Source organism: Electrona antarctica (genome assembly GCF_951216825.1).
Source record: "Electrona antarctica genome assembly, chromosome: 1".
NCBI lineage: Eukaryota > Metazoa > Chordata > Actinopteri > Myctophiformes > Myctophidae > Electrona > Electrona antarctica.
This window is the reverse complement of record NC_136806.1, coordinates 20,275,324-20,288,667: the sequence shown is the minus strand read 5'-3', so window position 1 is coordinate 20,288,667 and position 13,344 is coordinate 20,275,324. Positions and strand designations below refer to the sequence as shown.

The 13,344-nt window shown below is 41.5% G+C and overlaps 1 protein-coding gene across 3 annotated transcripts in view; it reads right to left on the bottom strand.

Moving 5' to 3' along the window:
- LOC306927808 (uncharacterized protein) overlaps positions 1–13,344 on the bottom strand; it is a 239,057-nt gene that overhangs the window by 76,082 nt on the left and 149,631 nt on the right. For 2 of the 3 annotated variants that reach the window (XR_013790593.1, XM_079507662.1), the window contains one exon: positions 10,086–10,509. Coding sequence is in view for 1 of the 3 variants with exons in the window: in XM_079507662.1 (XP_079363788.1) it covers positions 10,432–10,509 (78 nt within the window). In the remaining 2 variants the exon portion in view is untranslated. Of the gene's footprint in view, positions 1–10,085; positions 10,510–13,344 lie in introns of those variants that run through there. The other variant, XR_013790592.1, reaches the window with a different exon arrangement.

Genomic DNA, 13,344 nt, shown 5'->3' with positions numbered 1-13,344 from the left:
CACAGTTTAACTAAAGTAGTAAACTGGATCAAAGGTTATTCTGAAAGTCCTTTCCCAGCCGTTCACTAGTAACATTCAGCTGCTGAGCCTCTGTAAATAGGATGACTTATTGCCCTCCAGCTGAGCTTTAAGTAAAACCCTAGATACCGGGGAGAGCAATGTTTTTTTTTCTTTTGTCCCAAATCTAGATGAGTGATTATGGTGTATCTCAGGCAGTGTCCTTTTTACCGGGGTCAAGGCAACAACAGGTCCATCAAGCCACTCGCTGTAAAGTGGACATATCTAGTTTTTCACCGCAGAAGGCATCTTTACTAATGGAGAGACCTTTGCAGCCACATTATTGTATCTCAGATTACCATGGTGCCAGACTGTAAACCATTACATTTCACACTGTGCTCAGAGGGCAGAGAAAGGCATAAAAGAGACACGGTATATTTAATGCCATCATCAGCTTGTGTGCTCTTAGTCTCGCGTAGCCAGACAACTATTCCACAATCTCCGAATGCTATATAGAGTCTGGAACTACACCTCCCGAAATCCGAGTATACGGAAGCTGCCATTTCCGTTCATGAAAATGTAATGTATTTCCATTTCTGCTAAGCACTAAGCAGCAAGCTATATATGCTTAAATGATTTCTATTTATATTAGGATAAATTTGTGCGACTGTAAAGACGAAACGGAAGTGGGGACGAGACTTCACTTTATCGCTTATTATCGCTTGCTCATGATCAGAGCTTCCGTAATCTGAGTTCCCAGAAGTTTTATTTTTTGCCACCTAGGGGGGCGTAGAGCTTCCGTGCTCCAGACTGTATGACCAGAACCATTTGAAAATTGCTGGTCACGTGAGACTAGGGTGCTCTTAACAATAACTTGAAACTTGAAAGATAAGATCAGATCAGCCCCCAGTTGGGGGTGATAGTTGCCTTGCTCAGGGGCACCTCTGCACACTGCCGGGACTTGAACCTGGGACCTTCTACTTCCCAGGTAAAATAAAATAAGATAAGAGGGGTTCAGGTGTCATCATTGAAAAGGCAATAACATCAAGAGTTACGAGCCAATGAGAAACAAAATGTGGATAAGATCAAATAAAATAAAATAATTTAAACATTGTCGCTAAAAAGCACGGAAGTAAAGGCTTGGGGCCTAACTGAATAAGTCCACCTGCAACTACTACAGATATTTAAAAAACAACAACAACACTAATGTCTGTTGAAATATCATTAGGGTGCTATGGTAAACAAAATGAAAAAATAAAATGAAGTGAATCTGGTATCTGAGAAAAGGAGAAATGTCTCTCTTCCTTTCAAAGAGCCAATATCTGGATACATTGGAACATGCTGAGCCAGAAGTCATACAACACATTTCCTTTTGAAGGGAGAAGAATGCAATAATTCTAGCAGACTGTGGACAGAGCAGTATTGCCTTGAGGCAGAGACTTATTTTCTATTAAGATACACTCAACCGCCCCCCCTCCCCACCCCACCCTCCACTCATAGGTCGTTATCCGTTTCAAGCAAAGCAGCTTGGAATGGGAAGCAGACAATGGAAAACTGTAATTTATTCCACAAAAAGAGACATAACGAGCAGCGTTTCGATTTGTGGTGGAGACTCGTCAATACTTCCATTTCCTGTCTAGTAGCGGGTGTCCAAAGTGCTATATCAGCAACTCTGCTGCAGTCTTATCTTCAGTAAGGTTCTTCACCGATATTGACCAGTGCTTTGGTAAAGCAGAATTTTCAAATGATTTGTTGTGTTTGTTTAACGTATTTTGTAGTATAGAGTTTGTCCAATAAGACAATGTTGTCTCCTGGAAGCCCCCATAGGTCAAATGTTAGACCCAGAAATGTTGGTTAGTATAAACTTTTATGATTCAAATGTCATCTATAGACATCTATAGAAAAACAGCCATAGCCGTCATCACAAATGTGATGGGCAGCACATTTGGGCAAGTGGCTATGGCCGTTTTCAGCCCACGGAGTGATTTTGCGCAAAACGAATGCTTGGAATGGATTCAGAATCATGAAAACCCCTTAGTTTGACACATCACATGCTACTACTAGATAACATTTCTATCATAAAAGTTTATACTAATCACCATTTCTGGGTTCATGAAATTTCCAGTAGACTAATGGGCCTCATTCACATGTTCTTGAGAAAAGAGCCTATGGTATGAAAACCATCACGGGATGCATGAAACATGCAGAGCTTCGGTTTTGTGCCCCAGGTGCACCAGATGTTGAATTCCAACTGTTCCTAAATCAGATGCGTGTGTCTGTTCACGTTGATTTGCATAGTGTAGACTCCCTGTCAACACTATGAAAGAGACGCAGACTTACGGATCATGTAAAAACAGCGATGGTGTAAAGTTTTTCAAGGTCTGAAATTCAAGTTTTGTTTGGCATGTGTGAATGAAAAAAAACAAAAAACCCATTTACAAATCATTTAAGTAGTGGAGTGACAGGACAAACAGGGGAAAAAGAAGTCTAATGCTAATCTAGTCTAATAGGAAGTCAAAAAGAAATGTCTTGACTTAAAATGTAATGTAAGGCCGAAACTTGACCGTTTGAACAGCCTGTCATACTGAAACGTTTGTGTTGGTCTGGCACTAGTGTAATTGAGCTTGCCACATATGACGCATTGTGAGCTTGTAGACCAGCAATCTTTTGTGCATGACACCGTCAGTATAAATTGGGCTTAAAGGGGTTTCGTCTCGTGGATCTTTCACTGAACTACGCTCAAGGGTGCCTGAAATGCAGTTACAGCCTAACGTTTCAAACTTCTAGTTCATGTCAGAGTTGAACTTGTATAATCACAAAGAAAATACACAGAATTTAATGATTATCATCAGATCTGAGGCTAATATCACAAGCTGTAGAGAGAAAATCCCCCTTGAGGTTAGTTGCTGCTTTATGCACGAACAGGGGCACTTATCTCCTTATCTATAGCCTTGCAGGTGCCACATTAAAAGTGGCGCTTTAAAACGCCTCCTTCCAAATGACTATGACTATATTTTAAGTTGTTTCTAAAGATGCAGAGAGCCTGTTGTGTTCTAATCTTAGCCTGAGGGCAAAATACAAATAAACCAAGGCATCTTTTTTCATCCAGAAGAAATTCTGCCTGACAAAAATAAATAATTTTCCTCTCATCATACTTGTTTTTGATGAGAACTTTGACAAACTACATGGCATTAAATTGATGTTCTCTCTTTTTGGACATAATGCCTTTGAACAAAATCTTGAAATGTCAAGAAATATATGTCAGCTTCAGACACACCTACAGTATAGTGACAGATATGAGATATGAGGTATCTCATCAAGAACAGACATGTCATGGAATGTAAGCACAAGAATGGAAGCACAAGTTCATACTGGATGTTATCGCCCCTTCTTCCCAGTCTACAAAAATAAGAAAGATGCAATACGAATGAGTCTGTAAAGTGACACATTGCAGTCATTGCAGTGACATACCAGTACTTCTATTTTGTTGTCTCTGGTTCAGTATCACAGTGGCAATTCCCTCACAATCATTTGTGTGATGATTGTGTCAGGCTATGACATTTTCAACAATACTGTATACAGTAGGGTTTTGCTATACCAATATTTCGTTGCTGTCCAGAAGAAACCATCTAACTCTATTTGAGTTTTATTTTTCATTTTTGAGTGGTGCAACCACTCCAAGGAACAGCAATGTCCGTCCCAACCTATGTGACTATGTGACTATGTTTAGAGTACCAGTAGGGGCAAAAGTGGCGCTGTTGTGCCAGAAACAGAGAGAGAGAGATATTGCACTGTTGCCTGCTAATGAGAGAGAGAGGGAGAGAGGGAGAGAGAGATGGGAGTTGCACCACTCAGTTCTTTATTTCTTTTTTTTCCCATAAATCAGTGCTATTGAACACCCTTTATATGGGACCCTGACGAAGGCTGAGTGCCGAAACGCGACTTCTTTTTGTAATGTTCTTCTTTTTTTCACCTCACTGGAACAGAGTGCCTTGGATCCTCTTCTTTAATGTTATGATTTAACCTCGCCAACGAGCACCTGTATTCAGTTCAACAAACAAAGGACCACGGCAGCGCTCCCTTCCTCTATTCAACCCTTTATGTCTATGTGTTGGTTAAAAAAAATATTGAACCAACCAACGCTCAGACAAAAACCTCTTAACTCCAACTTGAGCTGGATGTTGTTTTTGTTTGTTTTTTAATTCCTGAATATTTTTTGAGTTAGGTGGTTTCTTCCTGACAGCAGATATATCACTGGTTCTCAGCCAGCACACAGGCATTCTGCTAGAGGTTCGTTCAGTAAACCAATACTAACAATGTTATTGTGATTAATATATAGTAATTAATAAAACCTTGTCTCCGTGCAAACTTTATTTTATGGCAATTGCACTTTCTTGAGCTTAATCGATTCTTACAATATAATTTTTTTTAATATAGGACTTTAGGAACAGATGTCAGGAGACAGAAGACATAAAATGTTGCATGTCAAATGGAAAATGTATTTGTCTCTTCAGCAACAATTATGCAGCAAAGCTGGAGAACAGGAACTCGGAAAGACACTTTATGTCATGACAACAAATCACTTGCCAAGACTTCTCCAGCCGAGACAAAGTAAGTGAAATCTCAGCCGTATATGTATTTGCGCGCCATACATGAAGCTGGACCAATTACTGGATCAATATTTTTATTAAAACAGAAGAAGAAAACTGTGCAGTCATGGCAAAGGGAGAGAACTTTGAAACACACTTTCAGACAAACCACAAATCATCTGAATAGATTTTTACAGACAAAAATTCCTGGTGGGGGCTCCTCACTGGCAGGTGAGTCAGTAGGATACAACAGCATGCAGTGATAACACAAATGTGTGTGGGGAGGAATTCATTGTCATAACAACTATAAATTGGGGAGAAAAAGGGTAAAAATATAATTGGCTACTCTAAAGTTTTTTTTTGGGGGGGGGGGGGGGATCACAGCATGCTGAAAGTTCCTTCACAAATCAATATGACTCAAGTCAAACTGAGAAACACTGTTTTTTGCAGAAGTCTGTATCAAGTTGTGTGAATAAGCTATTTGCATGTGATTAACACACTATCTTTCTTTTCTTTATCAGGCAATGGAAATAAGAGCATTAACTGCTTGCAGTTATACAGTAACAGGTGGAATACAGTTAACGCACAGCTGCGCCCAATTAAAAATGTAACAGCTCTCTTGCTCACTCTCTTTATGCTCCTATGCAATGCATATGCTCACACAAGATGGCATGATCTCTGGGGGACAGCAATGGCAGATATCTAGCTGGAGAGAGTTTGTCTATTGCTCAAGAACGTGTTGTTTCTTAAATCAATCACTAAGATTAATTCCCCAGTTCCTCTGAACAAGATGGAGGCAGAGAGTGAAACTAACTAAACTACTGGGGAAAAAAAATATATATAGTAGGCTACTAATTGTATTGCTGTAATTCAAGCTTATTCTATCTCATAGTAGCCTACATTAAAGCCTTTTTAAACAACTAATTGTATTTTATTCTCATAAAAGGGCTAGGCTTAAGAGCCTAAGACTGAATATTATTTAGTGACAGCGGTGGCCGAACGGATTGCGGAGCGGTCTTGATACCGGAAGGTCGCCAGTTCGAATCAGCGGTCCGACACGTTAAAATTACCACCGCTGAAGTGCCCTTGAACAAGGCATTGAACCACTACGATGAAATGTGTTATATGAGCAGGGCCTGGCTGGAAACAAGTTCTTGAGCTTAGCCCAGATACCCTGGGTAAATATAGTAATCATTTCATTTCATTTCAATACAAATCACACCCGTGTGAAGTGAGTGGTGCAACTCTGTGTGGGAGTCCCCGGAAGTTCCAGACCCACAGGAATGTTCCCAGGGTGCCGGCCCAGTTCCCGCAAGCCGCCCTGCGTCAGAAACGGTTGAGAAATGACAGATTTACCGTGTGGGGGTCCCCGGAACATCCAGACCCCCAGGAACACGCCCAGGGGGGGCGGCCCGGTTCCGGCGAGCCGCCCCGTGTCCGAAACGGATACTGGATAAAATCATAAAAATAGTCTATGGTTCCCAAACCTTTTTGGCTGTGCAAGCTATATAGAGACATACATTTCCTATTTATCCACATATATGCACATGAATATGTCATATATATGCAGCATAGCTAGGCTATATTCTGCATATACTTGCCATATATTGGCATAATCTGATAATATATTTAAAATAAAACCATAGCACCACCATTAGCCTTTTCATGTCGCACACCCCCCAGAAGGCGCTCGCGCACCACAAGGGGTGCACGCACCACAGTTTGGGAACCACTGGACTACTAATCTAATGGAATAAATGGGTGATCAAATGCAGGAGTTTTCACGACTCATCTAACTGTCTGTAACTAGGGCCGTCACCTTGCCCCTCCGCCCCTCACACTCCTCACTGGTGCGAAACTGGGTCGTGTACTGTACTGTCACTGTACTGTCACACCCAAAATCACGTAATAGCTGCTAAAAACTCAGCTTCCCATCATGCAGCTGTGCACAGAGTGAAGCTCAACAGCGCCACATTGTTGGTACCACACGCACACACACACACACACACACACACACACACACACACACACACAAGGAGTTGGTTTTTGTATTTTTTATTTGGCAAATACTGCTAATTAAAGATTGAAGCGGCAGTCTGCTGCTATATCAAAAATCGATTCCATTTCCAGAGCAAATCTTCCTGAAAGTGTCCAAATCATTTTGGGGCCAGCATGGAGGACTGATATCACTCACTCAGCCTTCATCTTGGCAAAAACCGAATCTAACACTGAGGGCGTTTGGGGTTGCTGAGATGATACATTTATTGTGGAAATGACAGATCAGTGATAAGGTTTGTATTACTGTGCGAAACCCACCCAGACTGTAGCCTAATCTTCACTGTTCCAGAGCCATTTCTTGCTCTGTCACTATTCCTAAACATACTTACTCTACCGATGAGCTGCTGCAGGGTATCTGATCGCTCTGCATGCAGCTTGATCTGAGCCTCTGACTTCCTCTTTCTTGATTTCTCTCTAGGTCTTGATCTCCAACATCTATCTGACGGTGTCATCACTGCTTTCACATACAGTATATCTATTTTGTCTCCAGCAGGCCGAAGGCATGGGGAGAGTATGTTTTGCACTCTGTCCGTGTGTCCGTCCGTGTGCCATGTGTCCGTCCGTCCGTGTGCCATGTGTCTGTGCGTCTGTGCGTGCGTGCGTGTGTGTGTGTGTGTGTGTGTGTGTGTCCATCTGTTACCAGATAATCTCCGGCACCGTTGGCCCTGGATGCCAACGATGAACCCCTGCCCCAAACTTTCCAGAAGGGCCTATTATAGCGCCACCATGAGGCAGATTACATACATACATCATTGAAATCTGTATACACTATCTAGTCATGTGATCAACCTGTCCACTTCCCCATATTCCATCCCCATTGGCTAAGATTGCCTTCGAAAGTTTGCAGGATTGGTCCGTTTTGAACAAGCAAGCCCATTCCCACTAGGCTGAGGTGTGTAAAACTTTGAAAAACCTTTAACCTGTATTTTTCTCATCTGCTCTTTATAGCGACACCAGGAGGCAGACTTATGTAAAACACACTTTTTTATATTACTCTTTACTTTTATCCAAATCTCACGCTAATCGGTATACATGATCTCTATAGTCATGTGATCAAGACGAGTCTGTTTGAATTCATATCCCATCCTGATTGGCTTCCATTTTTTTTTTACTGTTTAAAGTAGACAAACTTTAAATGCAGTGTCTGAAATTAAATGGATAATGTAAATAATATATATTAATATATATTTTACTAGATAGCTGCCTGGTAGTAGTCACTATTGTGTTGGAAAATGTCAATTGTATGTCACATTTGTGAGATGATCACGGTCAAGTATGGGAGTTTGTCTATAAAAGTGTACCTTATTCTTTCTACAGGGAGAGCGTTTGTATGGTTCCTAAGCCACCTCTTTGTACTGGGGACTTCCGTTTGTCCAGTGCATGAAGCAACTATGCAATGTTTTGGAAACATTATAAGATGTGATCTTATAAGACACTTTCCCCCCTCTTTTCCGGCATTTCTTTATTTTGATACTGACAGTGAGAGACAGGAAAGGCAGACAGAGAGAAGGGGAATGCCAGTCCGGCCAACTAGAAGTCCTGGGGTCACGCCAGTGTTGATTTGACAGAAAATTTAGATTTTAGTTTTAGTAGTCATGTTAGTTTTAGTTTTAGTAGTCATAGTCTCTTGAATAGTTTTCACATTATTGTACTTTAATAGTCACCGGGAATGTTTTAGTGTTAGTCTAGTTTAAGTCGGCTAAATATCATAAGATTTTAGTGTACTAAATCTACTGTTGAGTAAAATGTATTTATATATTTATATATCAGGTCACACCCGAGCACTGGTAAATTTAACAGCATCATTAGATCATTAGCTAATCCCACAGTAACAATGGGTGGATGCGGTCCTAACTGGATTTGCAGTCATTTAGGTTAATTTGATAATATTGATCCAATAAGAATTTTATATAGAGACGTCCCATCCACTTGCATTCATTTGCTCAAAAGCGCATGAGGCGATTTTCACTAGGAACAGAGTGCATTCTGGGATGGATTGGGCCAAACCGTGAACGTGCTGGCCGTTCACGTATGAAACATCGTTCACGTGTCATTGCCCCATAACGTGAACGTGCGCAATGATAGTCAACGGACCAGCGCTGACTTGAGCTGCAATACCAAATTTGGCCACTATGTCCATTTCGCCTCAGGGTTTACTCCGGGTGCCGTCTCTATTAATATATACACTCTACACAGCGCAATGCTAGAGAGTACTTTGTCTGCTGAAAGGTATCTGCTCCCTGTCGGGTAAACTTGATATGGATATAATGTGTGTAACCCTGGATACCTTTAAAGGCTTATATTGGCTTATGACTAAGAATCCCCCTTAATAGAGTTATAAGAGTCCTTAGGTGAATAACAAATTAATAAACAAACTAATAAATGTTGGAATAGCTCTTGATTAAAAGCATACGAAGTCAGCAATCTGTGTTTTGAGTTCATTTTGAACATCCCAGCAACAAATGCGTGTCACTTTCTTCTGTTTTGTCAAGTGAGGTGATAATGTAATTATCATCACCAACATGGCTGTCTCTTTTAGCCACTGCTATAGTCAATCTACGGGAACACGCATCTGTTCTGTTGTTGGGAAGGGAAAACAGCACAGATTTATTTTTGGGAGACCCAGAAATGACTGAAGGTTCATAAGCATGCCCATCTGTGCATGTCCAAATTATAACTCCCAAGACATGAAAGACACGACACGTTCCAAAAGTGGAACATCACATCACCTCCACCTTTTCATTAGCTACTATATGCCACATAGCATCACTACCAATTTCAGCTCAATTGAAAACTCCTTGAAAATCATTACAGCGATCACAGCAATTACATAAAACAGTAAAAAGGAAATTAACTTGTCGAATGAGCTGCCACAGCTATTTTAAAGTGATCGTTTGAGAAAGAACAAAAAGAATACTCAAGGGACATGTTCAATTAAAAGTGATAGCTTGACTCCTTAGGCAAGAGGGAAATAACTCACTTGTGCAATGAGCATGAGCATGAATACTCTTTTTGGCTCACAGATCAATCAAAGTGACATTCTTTCACAGACATAAGTTACTCTGGTTAATCAAGACAACCTTTCCGGTTCAATTGAAATGACATTGTCAATATATCTTGCCAAGTAGAGGAAATTGATTTAGTTGGATTACAGTGCATGTGTATCTAGGGACAATATGGGCCGGAAATTGAAATAATCCTTTGACAAAACAACTTTCATTGAAATTCATTATTGTATTGCAAAACGTACCGGAACAGAAAACACTGCGAGAGCAGGCAGGCGCGTCAGCTGCACTCCGTTACTTAACAAGATAGCAGTAAACGCCATACAGCTCTCTTATAATGTTAATGTGAATGGGCTCCTCATAATATGGGTATAATACATTTATTTCATTGTATTGTAGTGATTCGTCGTGAATCGAGTGGACTCGGTGGGGGAGGAGTCCAGATTCCCTGGTCCGAGACCAAGTCAAGTCCAAGCGAGACCGAGACGAGACTTAAATGTACTTGAGTGAAGGATTCAAGTACTACAAAACTATAGACCACATTCCATCAATCGCTATGGGCAAAGAATTAGAAGAAGTACAGTACATTCATGATGTTTGCATTATGTTCATATTATACCTGATAGCTGAATAGCTTTTAGGTTGTCAGCGAAACCCATCCAGAATGTTCTGTAGACCGTGATCACCAGCAGTTACACACAAGACCCATCCAGAATGTTCTGTAGACCGTGATCACCAGCAGTTACACACAAGACCCATCCAGAATGTTCTGTAGACCGTGATCACCAGCAGTTACACACATCCAGAATGTTCTGTAGACCATGATCACCAGCAGTTACACACAAGCCAACATGGTGGAGCTGTGAGAGGAAAAGAGAACAAAGCAACGAAAGGAACACGTTAAAACCTCAAAACCAAGAACTAACTAGACATTTTGTAAGTGGAAAATGATAGTGCCTTTATTCAAAGTGCTTTACAATGTGTGTTCCATTCACTCATTCATACACCCATTCACACACCAACGGGGGAAGGCAAACTGCGCAAGGCACCAACCTACTTATTTTGAATTAAAAGGCCACTGCATAGTCCGCTTTAGTGCCGAAAACAATTCGGTTCGGGATGGGTCACTGACCCAAAATGTTTTCGGCATTAAAAGTGGAGTATGCATCGACCTTAGGTGTTCAGTGCCTTGTTTAAGGACACTTCAACACAAAGCCAGGAAGAGTTTGGGGATGGAACCCCTGCCACCCAACAAGATTAGTTGATAATGTTTTGTTCAATCGTGTTCTGTTCTGTTCTTTTCTGTCTATCTATATTTCACACAAGGGTCTTCTATTTCTTAGGTTTTTTGAGGTTTAATGTTTGTCTTTAGTTCAATGTTTGTTTTGTAAACGCCATTGACAATGAAGGGGAAACTCTTTATTGTTAATGGCGTTTAATGTTTGTGTTTGCACCATTTGTTTTACATCACCATTACATCACCTAATCAACATGAGATAGACTTTAATATATTAGCGCCCCTCACTTCACACGGGTGTGATTTATTTTATATATATACTGTATGACCAAGCAAGTGCAAATATGCAAACAATGCATTTCTCCCTAGGCTTCATCTGGTTCGATCAATTCAATTCAAAAACATTTCTACCCGAGGGGCATTTAAGAGGCATAGTAGCACCGGGTTCAAAATATGGCAGAGCCCCAGGGAGCTCATCAGCTCCCCTAAAAAAGACACAAGCTCCCCAGAAAGCCTCATTTGAGAAAAATACTCTAAGCAGAGCTCTAAAATATCCAAAAACCTTTGGTGCCTTTTTTTTCTCCCTTTATACAGTTATATTTTCTGGTTATTTAGATCCAAAATGTATAAATATCGTGTGGAGGGAGGGGGCAGTAACGTGCAGTACTACTGTACTGTACATGTTTTGCAATTGCGACCAAAGGTCGCAGATAACTATGAAACCTTGTGTTTTTGTCACGTCACTCATAACAATGCCCGTCACTCTGACACGTCACCTAACTCAAATCCCCGTCGCTCACCCCAGGCAAGCCCCCAGGTGCCCAGGTCATCATGACATCAGCCCCCTGGTCACTCCAGGCAAGCCCCCAGGTGCCCAGGTCATCGTGACATCAGCGCTGGATATCGCTGTTGTCTCCATACATGGAGCTATAGTTTGTCTCCATATATGGAGCTCTAGGTGAAATAACGAAGGCTTTCACCTAGAGCTCCATATATGGAGACAACCTATAGCTTTAGCTGATGCCCCCATGCCAAAACGCCAGCGCTCGCCCAGCACGCGTCTTACTGGTTCTAATACTTTGGTAACATACAATGATGCTGTGCAATTACTCAATGAATATCAATGAGTATCAACTGTTTAAGTGGTTAGTACTGTACATTTGATATTTTATCTTCAATAAAATGTAAAAAGAACCACCGCTCATCTGCTGAAAAAACCACCAAAAGTGAGGTGCTGGAGTCACAAAGGGGTAATGAAAAAATATATATATATAAAGGGAAGCTCTGCACACTCACATCTGTGCACAATCAATGTATTTATTTTGCAAGCTTTCGGTCTACTGACCTTCTTCAGGCAAGCTTGCAGCAATACATTGATTGTGCACAGATTTGAGTGTGCGGAGCCTCCCTTTATTTTTTCATTGCTGTACTTTTGTGACTCCAGCACCTCACCTAAATCTTTCAGCAGATGAGCGGTGTTTTTAGCGGTACATTTTTAGCGGTACATTTTTATCTTCAATCTTTTAAAATCTTCACTTATACTGTATTCTGTGTACCCGTCAACCTGTAAACAAATATACTTTTTAACAGTCTGTTGCGATGGCTATGAGAATTCATTAACACATTTGTGTTCTTTTAATTCAAAGCTATTTTCTCTTTCTGCAGCTTAGGGTGTAATGAACACATCATGTATGAGTGGCAGCGGTAGGCTACTGCAGCCTCAAGGCTTAAAGGAGCTAAACATCGGTGAAGGGTTGATGGCTGATGACCCTGCAAAGTTTTGTCACCACCACGCATTTGTAACCACAGATCCTCTCTGTTGAGATTTGCCAGCTGGCCCGAGTGAAAATGTGAGAATTTGAGAAGGGAATTAAAAACAAAACAAAAAAGAAAATAACAGTCTGTTACAAAAAATCACACCCGTGTGAAGTAAGTGGTGCAACTCTGTGTGGGGTCCCGGGAACTTCCAGACCCGCAAGAACACGCCCAGGGTGCCGGCCCGGTTCCGGCGAGCTGCCCCGCGTCCGAAACGGTCGAGAAATGACAGAGTTACCGTGTGGGGGTCCCCGGAACATCCAGACCCCCAGGAACGCGCCCAGGGGGCCGGGCCGGTTCCGGCGAGCCGCCCCGTGTCCGAAACGGTTGAGAAATGACAGAGTTACCATGTGGGGGTCCATCTACTGTACTGTACTGTACTGTACCCAGCCACCCAGGCACACACAAAGCTACTTAAGGAAGTGGTTGCACCACTTAAAAATAGAAGGTCTGTGCAAAACATACTGTATAAAAGACCATTTGATGAAAAACACAGTTAGCGCCGTCACCTTGATGCCACTGACTTGCAGAGCTGCACCTGAGGGACTTTGGGACTTTGGACCCATGCGGTGTGTACTGTACTACTTTGGCTCATTTGCTCTGCACCTCTCAGTTAAGAAGCACTTGAGCTCATCTGCTCAGC